Source organism: Trichoderma citrinoviride, assembly GCF_003025115.1.
Source record: "Trichoderma citrinoviride strain TUCIM 6016 unplaced genomic scaffold BBK36scaffold_16, whole genome shotgun sequence".
Taxonomy (NCBI): Eukaryota; Fungi; Ascomycota; class Sordariomycetes; order Hypocreales; family Hypocreaceae; genus Trichoderma; species Trichoderma citrinoviride.
Window position 1 is genome coordinate 517,648 of NW_020194724.1, and position 17,280 is coordinate 534,927.

The window sequence follows — 17,280 nt, forward strand, 5'->3', positions numbered from 1 at the left end:
TGTTGTATACACATAGCTCGAAACGGCTAGCTTTCCGACGAAGCCACCGCGACAAGCCGAGGTCCCACGCTTCAATCATATATATAAGGCATATATGACTGGGAAAGACATCTTTCGATTGGTGGAACCTTCATATTGATTGCATTTCAAGAGACTCAAGAGTAGAGTATACTCGGCCGGAGACTTTGCTCTCTTCATAACGTATCTTTTTCTCGTTTTGATGCAGCATTCTAATTCTTGCATTCCAAAATAAAGTACAAATCCAAGTGCTTCATACGTCATGACACTTATTGCTGTCCAACCAAACTATCACCCCGCGTATTCATTAACAGAAGAAACGGACATTTTAATAAGAGCAGATGTCGGCATTGGCGGGCGAGCTAGCCTGGCCCCAGTCCCAGCTGGGGTTCAAGACGGACGTAGGTCGCAGGTTGTTGTATGCCCAGAACTGGTAGTCCGAGTTGCGGTAGTCATCGCCGGAAGTAGGGGGGCAAGTGTTCTTGAAGGCCGCAGTGTACCAGTCCGGGTGGACGGAGTGGTGGAACTTGCCAAAGTAGAACTTGCCGTGGTCGAGGTTCTTCTGTGAGAAAGCCTCCCAGTCATCGTCACTGTGGCAAAAAGGGTTAGCGACTCTGTCTTTATGGCTTGAAGGAGTCGTTGACTTTACCCCTGGAAGGTATCGTTGACATCGGTCCAAGCAACGTGGACGTGCTTTCCATCTATCGCAGGGTTAGCATGAGCACAGTTGTTGATATCTAAGGTGAGTCCAGACAGAACATACCCTGCTCCATGATGGCTGACTCGCGAGTGTAGGTGTTGCCGCCGTCCGGGCTGGTGAACCTCATGACGATGCCCTCCCAGTCGCTCTTGTGGCCCGTGTCCTTCTTGAAATACACGTAGTAGATGATACGCCACGAAGGGTCCGAGCCGGATGAGTCTCCGTTGCAATAGGCCGCCCTCCAGTACGTGGGAATGGTGGTGAAGGGCTCGCCTGGGACGTTACCATAGAAGGTGTTGGCTCCCTGCCAGGCGGGCTGCTGAGGGCAGCCGTTTGCCAGCGCGTTGATGTTGCAGTTGTCGGAGTCTACGCCGTTTGTCTGGTTGCCTTGGCCGTCCTCAGCAGCCGAGGGCATGCAAGTGCCTGAGGCCATGTACCACATCGGCGCCGCGGCCTGGGCAGCTGCCAGACCATCATTATCGGAGAATGCGCTGGCAGGAATAGGGGTGTTTGCCAGAGCGGACTTGGCGGCAAGCAGCAGCAGAGGAACGGCCTTGGAGAAGCCCATGGTGACGACGGCGAAGGGTACAGGCAAGGCGCTGTGCTTGGTGGATGATGAGAGATGGGATGAGCTGCCGAGATGTCAAGTACAACCAACCTACATTGGCGACGCTGATTAGTACTTTATATACGGCCTTCCCTTCACATTCCCTTCGGAGCTCCTTTTGCTAGATCTCCATCCCCGACGGAGGATCACCGCCATTATGCTCGACAAGAGGCTCAAATAGGAAGGAGAATCGCCGGCCGTGTCGATCCATCCTGACACCTTCTGCTTTTTAGCCTTTCCCATGAGTCGTCGCTTTGTCAAAAGGCACTTTTTGCCTTTGCAAATCGCCGGGTTGTTCCATGGATTCTTCCAAATCCATGTCCGATAGCACGATGTTGAAGTCTTGCCGGAAAGTGGGATGTATCGAGTGGGTAATATTAGAGAGGGGGGAATGGCTGCCAAGGAGGGGATTGGGCGAGGCTCTCGAAGAACAGCAAGCAGCTACCTTTGGCTGGACGCAATTCGAGATTCAGGTCCATCTAAAGACATCGCATGACTAGTGAAAGCTGGTAGAAAGATTTCACCGACATCTCGACTTCGTCAAGCAAGTCCCATCGAAGCTCGCTTCGCGCGCTAGGGCTTACTGTCGAGATGTCGCCTTGTGGGCCGTTCCAGCTGAGATGCGATGGCCGCTGGCACGTGTAATCGGCCATGGGCTGAGCGACAAACTGCCTCGGGTGTTTTGGTGGAGGTGCACGGTGCCGGATTTTCCGTGAGAGATTAGATGGAAGACGAACGGACGGGGAAGCCGATTTCGCAGTAGCAAACTCCCACTTGATACGTACGTCCATCTATCCGTCACCAAGCGATGGCGAGAAGTGAGTGAGGAGGGGGCTGAGGCTTCTGCCATAACCAGAGACGATGCTTCAAGGCAACTGAGTACCGATGATAGAACTGCTAGCGCGGCAGCTAAAGAGAGCCAAGATTGGACCCTAGTCAAAAGCTGTATGAAGAGGGAATAGACCCAAGGGTACTCTGTATGTACAGAGTTCATACGTCAGTTGCCAGCCTGATCGTCTTGATTCACGATCTGGCCCTCAAGTAACAGAGGGGCTTTCAGTCGCAAATTCTCGCTAATTCAGTATAGCGCAGTGAAAGTAGGAGAACTTCAGGGCCCTGTTGATAGCGTTGACAAAAGCATCTCGGTTCACGATGAATCCGCCCGCTTGAATAGAACGCCAAAACTCGCATGAAGATAGCGGCGTAGCATATCTGGACACGAGAACAAGGTAGTATTCCGTTTTGTCCGACCTCAGGTTCCTGCATTAGCAAACCCTGGTTCTGAACGATCAACGGACTTGACCTGGATAGAGAAAGAGAAGAAGTTCGGCATTCTGTGATTGGTGGGATAAAGTGAGCCTGGAAGCGATCAGAGCCGCTCAATTCCCGAGCTGCCACATGCAGGGTGTGGACAAGAAACAGGGACTGCAAGCTGAATACGTGCGTACTCGCGAGTACCTATGTATGAGCAGTCATTATCAGAGAACTTAATGCCTGGTATGTCTCTGTGATCTTGAGAATGCCTGTATGCTCAGTACTTATTCGAAGATTCTGTTCCCTTTTCTCTCTTACACGAGTGACCGCTTTGAGTCGTTCGCAGATAATGAATCTACCTGACTAATCGTGAAACAGAGGGCGAGATCTAAAATGATGACATAATCTGCAAAAAATGCTCCGCTATCGCCCAAATTCTGAGGATAGCCTCAACATTTCTTTCATCAGAAGGCAAATCGCTCACTGTGCTGAGAAGTGACTCCGCCATATCCTGCCTCCGGATATGAGCTCCCTCGAAGAGTCATCTCGGCTGGGTGCACAATGGTTCTCCGCCGGGCTGACCTCATCCTTTCCTGACCTGGGATACGATGAGGACAACCTGGCAAAGTACAGATCATGTGGGGGGTCCGATCTGAAGCCGGGATGCAAGGTCTTTCAAGTGCCGAAAGATGACAGCCTTCAAAGAGAGGAGATTGATATCCGAGAAGACGGGACCTTGCAGCGTTCGGAGATGAAGGGGTTAAAAGATCAGGTTCTTGTGTTCCAATACAAAGGGAAATTTCACGCTGTTGATCATGTGAGTCCATCTCGTAGTGTGGCGGTGACGGAGAGTCTATGGAGCTCATAATGACTGGTATTTATGTCAAGAAATGTCCTCATTCATTGTATCCCCTCTCTCAAGGCACTCCCTTCGACATTGAGGACTTTGGCATCGTCTTCAGTGCCGGCTTGACCTGTCCAAAGCATGGCTGGTCCTTTGACCTATTCAACGGTGCGGCTGACCGTGGAAGCTATGAGCTTGGTGTTTGGGAAACGCAGTTGCGCGAAGTCAAGAGCTCAGAGGGGTCACCATGTGACAATGGCGAAGACGGCAAAAGTTCAAATTCCGTGGAAAAGGAGGTGTGGGTGAGACGAAGACAGCGAGTCGGATAGATCAAATGATTTCGTTGCTTTGCACGTATATAGACTCTCCACCGATATACATACCGGCCAACAGATATTGCTCCAAGAATACTATGGATAGATGCTATAGAAGCCAGCTGGATATGGGTAAAGCAGAGTGGAGTTTCTATTTGCAGCCCTTGTATCCGAATAAATGTGCATTGAGAGTGCACCAATGCTCTGTTCTTCTCGAGCCCGACAGCCGTACACTCCATGATAAATTAAAACTATGGGGGACCTCGGCTCGCGGGCACACTTAGTTTATCCATCATTCCGTCTAGAAGAACAGAGACATACCTCCATCCACTATAATGTTAGTACCATTGATGTAGCTGGACAGTCGGCTGGCCAGGAAAACAACAGTGTTAGCCACTTCTTCCGGTGCACCCGTTCGTCCAAGCGGAACAGCATCAAGCAGAGACTTGTAAAATGGATAGTTGTCCCTTTTGACAATCTGATACTGACTCCACTGAACCGTACCATCGGGCAAGGTGATGTTAGGAGTCTCAATCGATCCTGGCGCAATGGAGTTGATTCGGATGCCCAGAGGACCAAGCTTGCGAGCATAATCCTTGGCTAGAACCGCCTGAGCTCTTTTGAAGGTTGAGTAAGGCGAGCCGGCGACACGGTGTCTCGCTTCAAAACCCGCCATGGAGCTGATGACCACAATGGACGCATTTTCAGAAGCTTTTGCCCTCTCTTCAAGGTAAGGAATAGATGCCTCAATCAGGGTGACCAAACCCATGATATCTGCCCGAAAGCTTCTTTCCCACGCTTCAGGGGTCGCTTCCCCAATCAAGGGGGATGCTATAAAAAAGTGATCTGTCAGATGCGGCCCCTTGTATGAACGTGCGATGCGGCCTACCATTGGCAATGACTGCATCAATCCGACCAAACCTTTCGGCTGCTTGGTTTACCCAACCTTTCACCTCATCGGAGTTCCCAATATCGACGGCCGAGCCAATGGCACGGGCACCATTGGCAGCGCCCTTGAAGAGCGAGAATTCATCTCCGCGGATTGAGCGAGCACAGAAAGAGACGTTTGCTCCCTCGGTGAGGAATAGTTCCACGATAGATTTGCCAATGCCCTTTGAGCCGCCTGTTTGGGTTCTATCAGTACATATATCGGGATTGGATGCAATGAAGATTTACCTGTGACCAAAACATGTTTGTTTGCAAGGTTGCTGGAGAATGGAGACATCTTGGTTGCTATTATTAGGTTGACGACACGGTCAAGAGGATATTCGACAAGCTACAACTTCGTTGGCATGCTATACTTATGGTTCTTGTATGCAGGCAGTTGGACGCCCTTTATAAGTCCGATCGCGTAGCCTATACTTGTCATATCCGATGTCCCAAGCAATGTCCACTCTCGTCATCCATTTTCAATACCACCGACTCAGTAATACGAATCAGGCTTTAAGCGAGTTGTTTTGTCTGTTCACACTCCGGAATGAGGCAACGGGATGTGTGGGGTTGGTGTTTGGACAATATTTTGACAAACCTCCGAGATGGGCTTTTCTGAGGGAAGGAGCCAATCAATGTGACTTGGATGTTATCAAACCATGTAATCACCAAGCCTGAAGAGCCAAACTCCGCTCAAAAGCGCCTAGAGAAGGCTGGAGTTCCCGCTCAGCGTGTCATAGAACGAAGCAGCTCGTACGAGCATCAACAACTCCACGGTCATGGAGATGGCCTTGTACATAAGCTAAACCTAAATGGGTGGCCGCGCGGTGCATAAGTTGGGTGCAACTGACATTCCCCCCTTACTGACGCAATGCTCCCATTCCAACAACTTGTTCATTCAGGCAATAAGGAGTTCTAGCTGTTGACTTGCCGCCCAATCTCAGGCGTCTTTCTTTCCGTCAACATCACTATGAGCCGCTCATCCGAAACCTGTTGGACCTGTCGAATCCGCAAGAAGAGATGCGATCGGAAGCAGCCGGCCTGCAGTGCCTGTTACTCGCTAGACATCACATGCTACGCCGGTAACAGCCGCCCAAGCTGGGCCGATGATGCGCTTGAGCGAGAGAAGATTGCAGATGAAATCAAGGCCCAAGTCAGAGAAAAGTCAGAACGTCGGCGTGAGAAGAGTTACGTGAAGGTGATGCCCTTGGGGAGAGTAAACAAGCCAAAAGATACCAGCATAGCTGCAGCACCTCGGCCGTCAACAAGAGAAAAAACGAGTCCGAATCACGAAGCACCAGCGCAAGCTCCTCTTGTTCCAATCTGCCAGGGTTGTGCAAAGAATGGTGCACCATCACCAATTCAACGGAACCAGCATCAGATAGAGTCCCCCAATCCCGGCCTGCTCGGACTGTTCGAAGACATTGAAGTCGATCTTGAAATTACTTTTCTGGACTACGCTTTTCCTTTTCTCTTCCCGTTTTATCGTCCCTCGCTGATTAAAGGAGGGCGCGGCTGGCTGTTGTCAACTCTGAGGAAAAGCATGCCGTTATTCCACACGGCCATGGGCTTCAGCACTTACTTCTTCACGCTCGCCATGACGGACATTGCAGACGAAGGACACGACACCTGCAGAGCCCACGTCGAGGGAAAGCTCACTGCTCACGTGGACACTGCAATCAAGGCTATGAGACAGGGGATTGAAGAGTTGGGGACTGCCCAAAAACCCCCGTCGATATTCGACAGGGCACACCTTATGGAGGGTGTTGTCCAGCTGCTAGTGTTTGAGACAAACATTGCGGGAAGTACGGAATGGGGCATTCATCTCAATGCCGCGGTGTCTCTGTTCAAGGAGATATTCGAAATGCCAAATGCCCAAGATGGCAGGACAGATCTCGACTCGGTGCTGGCCATGATGCAAAGATCTGGATGGTCGACCGTGACCACCAACCACAGGATATGGAATCCCGACCAAGGCGCCTTTCTTTTTCACGTCGCTTTTCTTATCTTTGCCGATATCGTCTCGGCAACTATTCGAGGTGATTCTCCGATGCTAAGGGACTATTACCCCGTCTTGATCAACGAGAAAGTCATTGCAGAGAATCCTCGGAGATACTTGGACTTGGAAGAATTTGTCGGCTGCCAGAGCTGGATTATTCTTTTGATAGCTGATATCGCTGCTTTGGTGGAGGGGAAGAGGCAGGGCCGAGTGTCCCGCAATGATCTGCTTGTTGAAGGCAACAGGATCGCGGAGATGCTTCAGAATGGCATCACTAATCTTCGTGCTGACCTGGGAAAACCCGCGTCTATCATGAATTGTTTCTTCCGAGCCTACTCCAATCCTGAAGCGCTCCCCCAAGCTCATGATACCACCTCGTATAGCTTAATATGGGCACACGCAGCAGTCCTTTACCTATTCGTCACTACATCTGGATGGCAGGACACGCACGGCATTGTCCAGGAGAATATCACATCGTCTCTCCAGCTTCTGGACGAGATTTTCTCGCCAGGAATTCTACGCAGCCTGGCGTGGCCATTTTGCGTCATTGGCTGCCTCGCTTCAGCAGACCAGGAAGAAATCTTCCAGCGCATTGCTTCCAGAATGGGTCCTCTATCAGCATTTGGCACACTATATGAAGCGTTGAAGATCATGGAGCGAGTATGGAGTACCCGCGGCCAAAGGAATGTGGAAAACTGGGATTTTTCATACTGCTTCCGTATACTAGGCTCAATGCCTCTACTTATCTGAATGCCTCTTCAGTTTCAAATACACCCCTTCAATCCAAAATACAGGGCATGACAATGATAATCATCCTAGAGTCCCTTCCAGGCTCCAACAATCTCGCTCAATTTGGTTGTCTTGATCTCGGGGAACTTGGCGTTCAGGCTCTTGTTCTCGGGCACGTCCAACCTGCCCTCGATGATCCACAACGAGAACAGCGCAAAGAGCCCCTGCATCAACGGCTTAGGGAAGACTGGGTAGACCTCGTGGTGCGAGGGCAGTTCTGTAATCTCTCCCTTTGAGAGTTTCTCGACGGAGTCATACTTGACATCGAACTTTGTACCTGACAACAAATAGTCAATACACAACAACTGATACTGAATGCGTTATCGCTATCCGATGCGAGCATACCTCTGGCTTCCTCCGCAAGGGCCACAAGCTTGTTGAAGGTGGATTTCTCTCCGTATATGTAGGTCACTTCCTCCCACTTGGGGAGGCTCAGAGATGCGACGGTAAATCTGGCCACATCTTGCGTGTACGTAAAGGCCAGGACCTCGTCACCCGTGCCAGGTATGCCAGCCGCTTTGTTTGGCACGTCAACAACAAAGAAGAGCGGCTGCAGATACGTCTTGACGTGGGGATACCCGTAGTAGTCCATGAAGTAGCCGTTGGCAACTCGGGTCCATTCCAAGTTGGTCTTGCGAAGCTCAATGATTGCATCTTCACGGGCTCGGTACACTGGGGAACTAGACCAGGGGAGGACTGTTAGCATTCAGGCTGCGGAACTGAGGCCAGAAGAAATGGACCTCTTACACCGGAGTGTGAGGGGCGCCCCATTCGCTTGCGATGAAACGTTTGACTATGCCAGACTGGCTTGCTGCCTTGACAAGGTTGACTTGAGCAGCGCTAGAAGCTGCGTCCATCACGGAAATGGTAGAGATGATGACTTCCACATTGTTGCTGGCAAGTTTCTGTGCAGTCTCTGCCACGTTGCTGTAATCTACTGCAATGACTGGTGCTTTCTCATCTTGCTCTTGGGGGGCCTGTGTTGCTTAAGTCAGTCTTTTTATGGTCCAAGGTGCAGATAACCTTGTATGAAGTTATAGCTCACTTTGCGAGCCAGGACAATGACACTGTAAGGCGACTTCTTCAGCTCATCGACAAGAGTACGTCCAAAGCTGCCAGTGCCGCCAGCGACTGCAATAACCTTTGACATTGTGACGATTCTGCTGCTTGATAATCTCAGGACTCCTAAAGTGGTGGTGCTGGAACCGCTTGCTGTGGTGTTTGACTCGAGCATAGCTGTTCGAATGCCGCGGATATCCCAGCACTTAAATAGCCCTCTTGAGAGCCAGGAACATGCTCAACGCGCGTCCCTGCGCCATCGTATGCCATCATCTTTTGATTTCAAATCCCGTTAACTCATCATGTTGTTCTTGCTGTCTTGTCGACTTCGAGGATTCTGTGTCGATACTCGTTGATCGCGACAGCGTCACCGCGCGGAGGCCAAATCCGGTAAGGGCGCGGCAGGATGCTGGTTCCGCGTCATCTGCTACGCTTCCTTTGGTCGACTGGGAGCGATGGATTCAGAACCCTAGAGCAAAATGATCTGTGCTCTATTCTTATTCGCTGGACTCTTTTTTGCTGTGTACATAGTCTATAAGCTGGACCTATCTGATGATACCCGAGACTTGGTGGACTGCGATCCTCCCACTTTTCTCCCGTGCTGCCGAGTAGGAAGCCTTTCAGGTCGAGGTCACTGAGCAGGTACAGCCTATTATTAACCCTGGAGAATCACGCATAATTGTGCCTCTTGACCAAGGTATGGGATGACATACAATTGAAGGAAGGATAAACACTGGGTGAATAGCATGGTCAGATGCCTTCAGCTGTAGAAACAAGCATAATGCGAAAGCAACAGCGGTACCCAGTCTTTAGCGGGATATTAATGCATTGCATCCTTATCATTTTGAAATCAGAATCACCCACTAGAAAGTTATCATTATGCGCTCATTGAGTCCAGAGGCAACCATCTTCAGATTATCTGCTGCACGCTTGGCTTGCAAGGTGACAAACCACATCCCACATTGTTGTGGATAGAGTACCTGCAACTCTGGCTTCTTCACCTATATTCAATGGGACTGCTACGAGTGTCGAACATGCCGATGCAACTCATGGGACTGACACGAGCGAGCGCTGAAGAGGGCTTGAACTTTATCTTCCAAGGTCTCGCGGGCAGCTCAATAGATAGCATCACCTCATTCAACTAGCCAAAACGAAGGACCTGCGACAGAGAACACTATCGTAGGTGAGAGCATGGAGATATCCTTCGAAAAGCGACGGCGCTATAATTGGCATCGACGACCTCGTAAACACAGTAGAGCGAGTAGAACCGGGGTCACTGAGGTGAAAGAATAGCTGCTCAGCAACAATGGAGCCAAGGCACTTTATTAAGAAGTGGCGGAGGCAATGAAAATGAGCGTCATGGCGGTCCCGACAGTGATCATGAATGACAAGTTTCGGAAGAGTGAGCGCACAGAGTATGTGTGAGTTCGCCGAGCGTATCGCGATGGTCAAAGCCTCAACACTGGGCGAGACGGTTAATATCGCGGGAGGAAGACTTATACGAAGCGAAACGACTTGTATCGGCGGAGGAGAAGGATCGCTGTGTTACATTGCGTTAACTCCTAGCTTCTCCATTCCTTGTTTGTTGCCTGAAGATTTTCTTCGGACTCCCATTCATGGTCTATATTCGAGACACTATCCTACATGATAGAATGCTGCGACCACCACACAACTTTAACTCCGATAGAGACTCCCGGATCTGTTCGTAGTAATCGCCGAACCGCCGGCGCCTTATATCCACTTTCCGCTCGAGTCCGCTCAAACTCGCCCGTGTCCGCTCCCGTCCGCTCCCGGTCGGCTCGAGTAGACAAATCATTCGTGCCCAAACACCATAAAAGTTGCTTCATGAAGGCAATCTCCGATCAAAAGGTGGAGGGAACTAGGAGAATGCGCACCGTAAATTGAGTCATACCGAAGCCTGGAGAATCGAGATGATGGGGTAATGGCGATAATGGGGAGATGGAGGCGTTGTATCGACACTCGGATGGCTTGAGACCATGGGGTATAAAGCAAGGACGACCACCTGGCTTAGAGATGGAATTTGAATCGATTTTCATCTTCAAACAGACGAGAAACTCTCAAAAAGACGACTCATTGCTTGAGTTCACTAAGAATTCTTTACACCAACAATGGCTCCCCAGACTTGGCTCATCACCGGCGCCTCCTCAGGCCTCGGCCTCGATCTGGCTCTCGTTGCCGCAAAGCAAGGCAACAAGGTCATCGCCACTACACGATCCCTCGCAAAGGCCCAAAAAATCACCGACAAGAACATCACAGTCGCCCGTCTCGACCAGAATGAGCCCCTGGAGCAGATCAAGGCCGACATGGACGCCATCATCAGCGCCCACGGCCCCATCGACGTCGTCGTCAATTGCGCCGCGTATGTCCACACCGGCATCATCGAGGATCTTACCCCTGAGGACACATACGCCCAATTTCACACCAACGTCTTTGGTGCCCTCAACGTCTACCGCGCTGTCCTCCCTCACCTCAGAGCCAAGCGATCGGGAACCCTGGTGACCATCGGATCAATGGCCGCTTGGTTCGTCCACCCCGCGGCAAGCTTGTACAATGCCTCCAAGGCAGCTCTTCGTTGGCTCAGCATCGGACTCGCCAGCGAAGTCAAGCACTTGGGAATCAAGCATCTGCTGGTTGAGCCAGGCCGCTTCCGCACCGATCTCTTGAACCAGACGGGAAACTTCAGAACAGCAAACGGCAGCAACGGCATCGAGGATTACAGAGATATCAGCGAAGCAGCCAAGGAAAGCCTTGCTCGTGAGGACCACAAGCAGCCCGGCGATCCTGTCAAGGGTGCCCAGGTCATCTACGACGTCGTTACCTCTACAGGTGTGGCCCAAGGCAAGGAAATGCCCTCATTCCTGCCACTGGGGCCTGATGCCATCCAGGAAATCACTGCATCGGCGCAGGCGGCGATTGACGTCTGCCAGGAATGGAAGGAGATTGCCAGCTCAACGGATTACGATAAATGATTATCGAGATAGTATGTATCTAAGGTACTGATAGATAATGTTGGAACCAAATGGATAGCCTTCAATTTTGTCAATCGAGTTGTTTCTTCTCAGCAAGTTCCATGACCCTCTTTGCCGTGTCAAGCCTCAATTTGGCCTCCCTCCTTTGCAGATCCCTTGTGTAACCTTCACCCAATTCCTCCATACATCCAATTCGTCGTACCACGATCTCTCCGGATTGCATTGGGATTTTCTTTGCCCAATCAAGAGCCTCATCTGCGTTCCTGGTCCGTACAATCCACCAGTCACAGATGTGAGTTTCGGTAGTGACGTTGAATGGCCCTGGAACCACTTCCGGGACATTGTCAGTTGAGTATTTAAGCCGATAGCTGTCAACTGAGGTCGGTCGGAGGCCTTCCGCCTGTAGTAAGACGCCCGCATCATTCAGTTCTTCATTGTATTTACACATCGCCTCGAAGATTTCTGGCGATATCTCTGAAGGTGGCGCTTCGGCCATCGCGTTGGCCTTCATGAGATATATGAACCGAGGCATTGCGGTGTGCGTGCTACAAGATGACTTTGCGGGAATGGGTTCTTGTTGAAGATGGCCACGTCGCGATGAATTGAAACAACTGGATAGTATGCCTATATAGCTATTATATCATAGTATTAACCCACCGGGGCAAAAGCAGGCAGTGACCCCTCAAAGTGCGCGAGCGGCGTTGATTTAGAACGAAGATGACGACAAGTGGCGGCGGCGGTCCATCGTATTGCTCTGTGAACAGATTCACGTTTTCAAGTTAAACTCTAGCTGGTTCATTCCGAAATTGATCAGTTGACTTGATCACAGTGTGCAATTACTCACATGAAACTTTGCCAAACGTGGTTCATCTGCTCATCAATTACAGCCACACCAGCTGATACATCTCTGTTGAAACAGTTCTACGCGTATGATCACAGCGCCTTGTTCGAGAACCACAGCTTCCATCGTCCGCATCATCTCAAAACTCCTCATCTCCTGCAGAAAAGCATCCTCCGTAGCCTAATAGCGCCCACAGGCACATGGTTCATCAAGACGGTACTCAAAGGCAAAGTCATAATCAGAGTCCTCATCGCTGATGGTAATCTTCCGAGTTCCTGTGAAGATATTGTCAGTCTACAATTTCCAATAAAGTATTCTCGCAATCTCATACCTCTCGGAATCTTGAAAGACCCCCAGACTCCGTCGTTGGCAATGCTGCGTAGAGCACCGGCGGCTCCAGAGCCCACATTGACCCTGTTGGTATGATCTCTCTTGTACTTGTCTTTCCCCAAGGTCAGTCTGCCATGAGTACTGCCGATTTCCTTACCATCGGCATAAACCGTGTATTTTTCAGAGGTATTTTCAGTGTCAGCAATCGTGAGTACGAGATCAGTATCGTAATGCTCCACGTCAATCTCTCCTTCTTGGCCGAACCTCTTGTCGGAGACCCCTCGCGTCCAAGGCACAAGTTCTCTGCCAACACATGGTCTATCGGAAGAGCATGATCCGTAGAATAGGATCATGGTACCGCTCTGAGACTTGTACAGGACATCGTCAGCGACGGTCCCTAATCGCGCGTATTAGTACTAGGAAGAACAGTTGGCTTGTTTGAATGACCGACTCACCAGCAGGGATCAGAAAGTCCACGCCAGAGCTATGAGGCATGACCTTCTTGCCATTGATATAAAGCGTCAAATCGCCTTCAGCAACCTTTGTCACCCACGTGTCAAAGGGATATACATAATGAGAAAGCTGCTTGGTGGGATTAGGCAAGGTCATCTTCTCATGACCTGTGGGAGCTAGCCTCTTGGGATTGCTGTTGTTCTCTAGAGATAGCCATTTGCAAGGAGATTTATCAGGCGAACAATTCGACCATTCTTCAGCAGGGCTGGAGGACTGTGGTTGGCGTCCCCTCAGCACTCTTTGCTCATCCTGGTATATTTTCTCAAAAAGATTGATGCTCATGTCCAAGGAGTTCAGCTGGTATTGAACGAAAGAGTCGAAATGTAACTCATCATGGGGAAAACATTCCGCAAACGCTTGGCGGAGGTGGGACTCCATCTTGGAAGACTGTATGGCCTTTGCACAAACAGAAGACTTGCATAGTCCGGTCGGCGCAGGAGGAGGAGGACCTGTAGCCTTCTATCAGCTGTGGTGAACACTCAGTCCCATAGCCATTGTCTCACATTTGGGCGGAGGTTGGACGCAACGCCCGTTCCTCACTTGGAAGCCCTTCAAGCAGCATGCCCATTTACCCGTATCACCATCTCGGTGAAAGGTGTCGAAATCCTCGCTGGGGCTGCAGATATCTGAGTGTTTGACGCATTTCCACACTCCGTTGACTTCTTGGGCAATTTGGCCTACTTGTATATCAGTGATTTGATGTCATTGCGGCCCTCTTTAATTGTTTGATATACCTTTGTCGCGGCAATATTCGTCCTTGTATCAACGACGTCAGACCGCGAGCTTCCAATTTTGTAAACAAGACTTACTATTCCTGCAGGCGTCGACGCTGCGCTTGATCTGACTGTGGTAAACAGGGCAAAGACCCCTAGGAGCGGTAACAACATCATGATGCGTATGGTATGTGGCAATGTATAACAAGAAGATTGACGACGGTCATTGATCGTGGTAGCTTCAGACAGTCGTGGGACAGATGTCTTATAACATAACCAGATAGGGACCTCCCCATGCAAGGATGAAAAAAGGCGGCGGCTGCCTTGACATTCTCAGGCTTGTGACTGGCAGTATCCCACCGTGCCACAGCATCCAATGTATGTAGAGGCTACGTGGGTCGGAAGCAGATAAGCTGATGCCCCTCGGTGAAGCTTTACAGTTCCCAAAATTTTATATGCGAGCACAGTGTAGCACTCTATGGCTTTGCTACATATAGAGACGTTACACATGACCGTCATATGTTGATTTCCGGACATCAACTGTTAGGCGGCGCAAACTGAAGAGCCATGCCAACGTCGACACTGACTTCCATGCAAACAGTGTTGTTTTTTACACTACCAAAGCCCACACATATCCGTGGTTTGTCCCCATGAAGGATTTGAGGCGTCCATTCTTTATCGTATCACAAGGCATAATCGCATGCGGCTCCTCGTTGTTGCCATGACCGAAAAACGCCTGTGGAAAGCCTCTGCACCACAAAATACGTGCCACGTCACCAAATCATTCAGTTCAGCCTCAAAATTACGCCGTGTTATGTCCGACTTGTAGAGGTTTAATCCAACCTGACAAAGTGAACAGATGCCTCTCGGCCAGGACATTGGCCCAGGTCAAATCTTAAGGCTTTACTTCGCGGAGGCAGGTCTAGGCAGCAATATGTAGTCTACACGACAACATAGATTTATTCCGGGAGCCCTATGCTCACATTCGGGGGACAGTGACTACCCTGAGTAGCGCATATTTGACGAGTTTCCATAGAAGTTACTGTCACTGGACCTTCAGTAGATCGCTTGCTGATGTATGTATGAAGCATTGCCAGATCGAGTATCCCGTGTATGTATTTCTATCCATTATTTCGGTGACTTTTCGAAAATGGTGGCAATGTCAAGTAATTTCCCGTCATATCCGCTCCCACCGAGAAGCGTGATGCCAAACGGCAGCCGTGTTTCTGCCTCTTCGACCCATCCTGCGTTTACGCTGACGCCACACAGGTCAACAACGTTTGCAGAATGCGTGAACACTCCAAGCTTCGAATTAATAGCCAATGGATTATCCAGTATCTCTTGTATCCTAGGATGAAACGGCACGGTTGGCACAACCAGGACGTCTATGCCGCCATCAAGTTTGTTAAAGGTCTTGCGTGCCCTCGCGATGCATTTCCTTTGTGTGGCCTGGTCACGAAATACTTCCCAGGCACTCAAGTTGGACGAAAGAAGGCTCTGGAATATCATTTTTGTTGCGGGATGGAATGTGTCAATATTCTTGGAGATAAAGTCGTGGCCTATCGACGCAAGGCGTTCATGGACCAGAGACGCCCCATAAATGAGGTCGCCTGCTTCAGCAAATGGCGCGTAGTCGATGTCAACCAATGTTCCTCCGCACGATTGCAGAGTGTCAACAGCCAATCGAAACAGCTCCTGATACTTTGCGGAACACAGTCTTATCATGAAATCAGGTGGTGTGCCAAAGGTAAAGCCACCCTCTTTCGGCCCTCGGTAGTCAACCATCCAAGTCGGTAGGCTCTCCAATGATTTGGCATACGGATCCAAAGCATCGCACCGATCCATTACAAACCAGACTTGCCTCGCATCTTCAAGAGAAGGTGCTAAGATACCGATTGTGTCAAGACTTTGGCATGCAGGCACTACGCCTCTGGCCGAGATGGTGCCTTTGGTAGGCTTGAAGCCGACGACACCATTAAATGCTGCCGGGACACGAACGCTTCCCGCTGTGTCGGTTCCAATGGCGAATGATACAAGCCCAGCGGCCACGGCAACGGCAGATCCAGATGACGAACCTCCAGAGATGTGTTTCTTGCTATAGAAACTGTGAGGAGTTCCATACGGTGAGCGGCACCCCGTCAAGCCTGTGGCGAGCTGGTCAAGATTCAGCTTCCCGATGTATATGGCCCCGGCATCGAGGAGATACTGGATGGCTGGGGCGGTTGAAGTAGCAATGTAGCTGAAGCTGTCGCATGCAGCGGTGGTAACCACTCCTTTGACATCGATGTTGTCTTTTACGGCAAACGGGATGCCGAAAAGCGGCGGCATAGACTTGCCGGAGTAGGCAGTGGATAGCTTTCTGGCTGCCGCTAATACGTCTTCTGGATTCTCTCGTGCGATCCAAACAGCTGGACTGACGACCTCGTACTTGGCTATGCGGTCGAGCACAGATCTCATGACTGTTTCTGGATCAAGCAACCCATCTCTGTATAGGTCTCCAAGCTCGGTGATTGAAGGAAGGGTCGCAGCTTCAAGAATTGTTTCTGCATACGACAACGAGGCCTGCGGGCGGTTGATTTGCTCTGCTTGAGCAACGAGCTCTAAACCATTGCCGACATATCCGAAGAGGCCATTCTGACAACATGCAATTTCTAACGAGCCAGTCACCATCTGTTTATCGAAGCCGTCTGTGCAGTCCGAGAGGACGCAGCATTCGTAGCCTCTATCATTGCACTCTCGAAGCGTACTCGTCACACAGCACCTGGAATCACCGTGAGCCATCTAGACAATAAAAGGTCGCTGTACCTACTCACTCGGTGGTTACGCCCGTGAGAATCAGGTGAGTGATTCCCCTAGCAAGCAACAGCCTGTGAAAACCGGTGCCCCAGAAACTTCCTTTCCCCGGCTTGTCGATAATTGAGTCTCCGGCAGATGGCTTCAACTCGTCGATAATGTCATGGCCCTTCTCGCCCCTCACCAACAGCTTCCCCATCGGACCTTCGTCGCCGATACCCATCGACTGGCCGCCATTCGGGCCATTCGTTGTTTGCCTCAGTTTCTTGGCAGCGGGCAAATCCGAGAGATCCGAGAGATGACCTTCTCGCGTGTAAATGGTATGCAGACCTAGTCGTCGAGCCGCATCTAATGCTTCACGGACGTTTGGGACGATTTTGCGTACGGACGAGATGATGGCGGGGTTCCCGCATACGGTTGATCCGAAGCCGTTGGGATCCAGGAAATCTCGTTGCATGTCGATCACGACAAATGCCGTGGTGGAAAGAGGAAAAGAAAATGCATACGGGCGAGCATTTGGAAGGGTTATTTTTGTTCCTGAGGCCATTTTAGATGCACTCAATAGGAGTACTTTGAGGAGGGAGAA

The 17,280-nt window shown here is 50.5% G+C and overlaps 9 protein-coding genes across 9 annotated transcripts; 3 read left to right on the forward strand and 6 right to left on the reverse strand.

Annotated features, from left to right (window-relative positions):
- Positions 1-346: 346 nt before the first annotated feature.
- BBK36DRAFT_1172432 (hypothetical protein) lies at positions 347-1,286 on the reverse strand (the record flags this gene model as incomplete). The annotated part of the gene is made up of 3 exons (XM_024895726.1): positions 347-608; positions 668-719; positions 782-1,286. 3 exons carry the CDS (start codon positions 1,284-1,286, stop codon positions 347-349), a joined length of 819 nt encoding a protein of 272 aa, XP_024745997.1.
- A 1,816-nt stretch (positions 1,287-3,102) lies between these two features.
- BBK36DRAFT_1184711 (hypothetical protein) lies at positions 3,103-3,752 on the forward strand (the record flags this gene model as incomplete). The annotated part of the gene is made up of 2 exons (XM_024896410.1): positions 3,103-3,396; positions 3,468-3,752. 2 exons carry the CDS (start codon positions 3,103-3,105, stop codon positions 3,750-3,752), a joined length of 579 nt encoding a protein of 192 aa, XP_024745998.1.
- Positions 3,753-4,038: 286 nt separating this feature from the next.
- BBK36DRAFT_1172434 (NAD(P)-binding protein) lies at positions 4,039-4,962 on the reverse strand (the record flags this gene model as incomplete). The annotated part of the gene is made up of 3 exons (XM_024895727.1): positions 4,039-4,583; positions 4,627-4,860; positions 4,914-4,962. 3 exons carry the CDS (start codon positions 4,960-4,962, stop codon positions 4,039-4,041), a joined length of 828 nt encoding a protein of 275 aa, XP_024745999.1.
- Positions 4,963-5,637: 675 nt separating this feature from the next.
- BBK36DRAFT_1184714 (hypothetical protein) lies at positions 5,638-7,416 on the forward strand (the record flags this gene model as incomplete). Its single annotated transcript, XM_024896411.1, has 2 exons — positions 5,638-5,883; positions 5,998-7,416. The coding sequence occupies 2 exons, from the start codon at positions 5,638-5,640 to the stop codon at positions 7,414-7,416; spliced, it is 1,665 nt and encodes a 554-aa protein (XP_024746000.1).
- Positions 7,417-7,481: 65 nt separating this feature from the next.
- BBK36DRAFT_147841 (NAD(P)-binding protein) lies at positions 7,482-8,608 on the reverse strand (the record flags this gene model as incomplete). The annotated part of the gene is made up of 4 exons (XM_024897551.1): positions 7,482-7,732; positions 7,801-8,135; positions 8,203-8,440; positions 8,479-8,608. 4 exons carry the CDS (start codon positions 8,603-8,605, stop codon positions 7,482-7,484), a joined length of 951 nt encoding a protein of 316 aa, XP_024746001.1.
- Positions 8,609-10,643: 2,035 nt separating this feature from the next.
- Positions 10,644-11,504, forward strand: BBK36DRAFT_1128944 (NAD(P)-binding protein; the record flags this gene model as incomplete). Its single annotated transcript, XM_024891686.1, has 1 exon — positions 10,644-11,504. The coding sequence occupies one exon, from the start codon at positions 10,644-10,646 to the stop codon at positions 11,502-11,504; it is 861 nt and encodes a 286-aa protein (XP_024746002.1).
- A 70-nt stretch (positions 11,505-11,574) lies between these two features.
- On the reverse strand, positions 11,575-12,000 carry BBK36DRAFT_1128599 (hypothetical protein; the record flags this gene model as incomplete). The annotated part of the gene is made up of 1 exon (XM_024891637.1): positions 11,575-12,000. The coding sequence occupies one exon, from the start codon at positions 11,998-12,000 to the stop codon at positions 11,575-11,577; it is 426 nt and encodes a 141-aa protein (XP_024746003.1).
- A 525-nt stretch (positions 12,001-12,525) lies between these two features.
- Positions 12,526-14,780, reverse strand: BBK36DRAFT_1172439 (hypothetical protein; the record flags this gene model as incomplete). The annotated part of the gene is made up of 5 exons (XM_024895728.1): positions 12,526-12,620; positions 12,677-13,072; positions 13,131-13,637; positions 13,692-13,865; positions 14,750-14,780. The coding sequence occupies 5 exons, from the start codon at positions 14,778-14,780 to the stop codon at positions 12,526-12,528; spliced, it is 1,203 nt and encodes a 400-aa protein (XP_024746004.1).
- Positions 14,781-15,029: 249 nt separating this feature from the next.
- Positions 15,030-17,241, reverse strand: BBK36DRAFT_1184722 (amidase signature enzyme; the record flags this gene model as incomplete). Its single annotated transcript, XM_024896412.1, has 2 exons — positions 15,030-16,662; positions 16,715-17,241. The coding sequence occupies 2 exons, from the start codon at positions 17,239-17,241 to the stop codon at positions 15,030-15,032; spliced, it is 2,160 nt and encodes a 719-aa protein (XP_024746005.1).
- Positions 17,242-17,280: the final 39 nt, after the last annotated feature.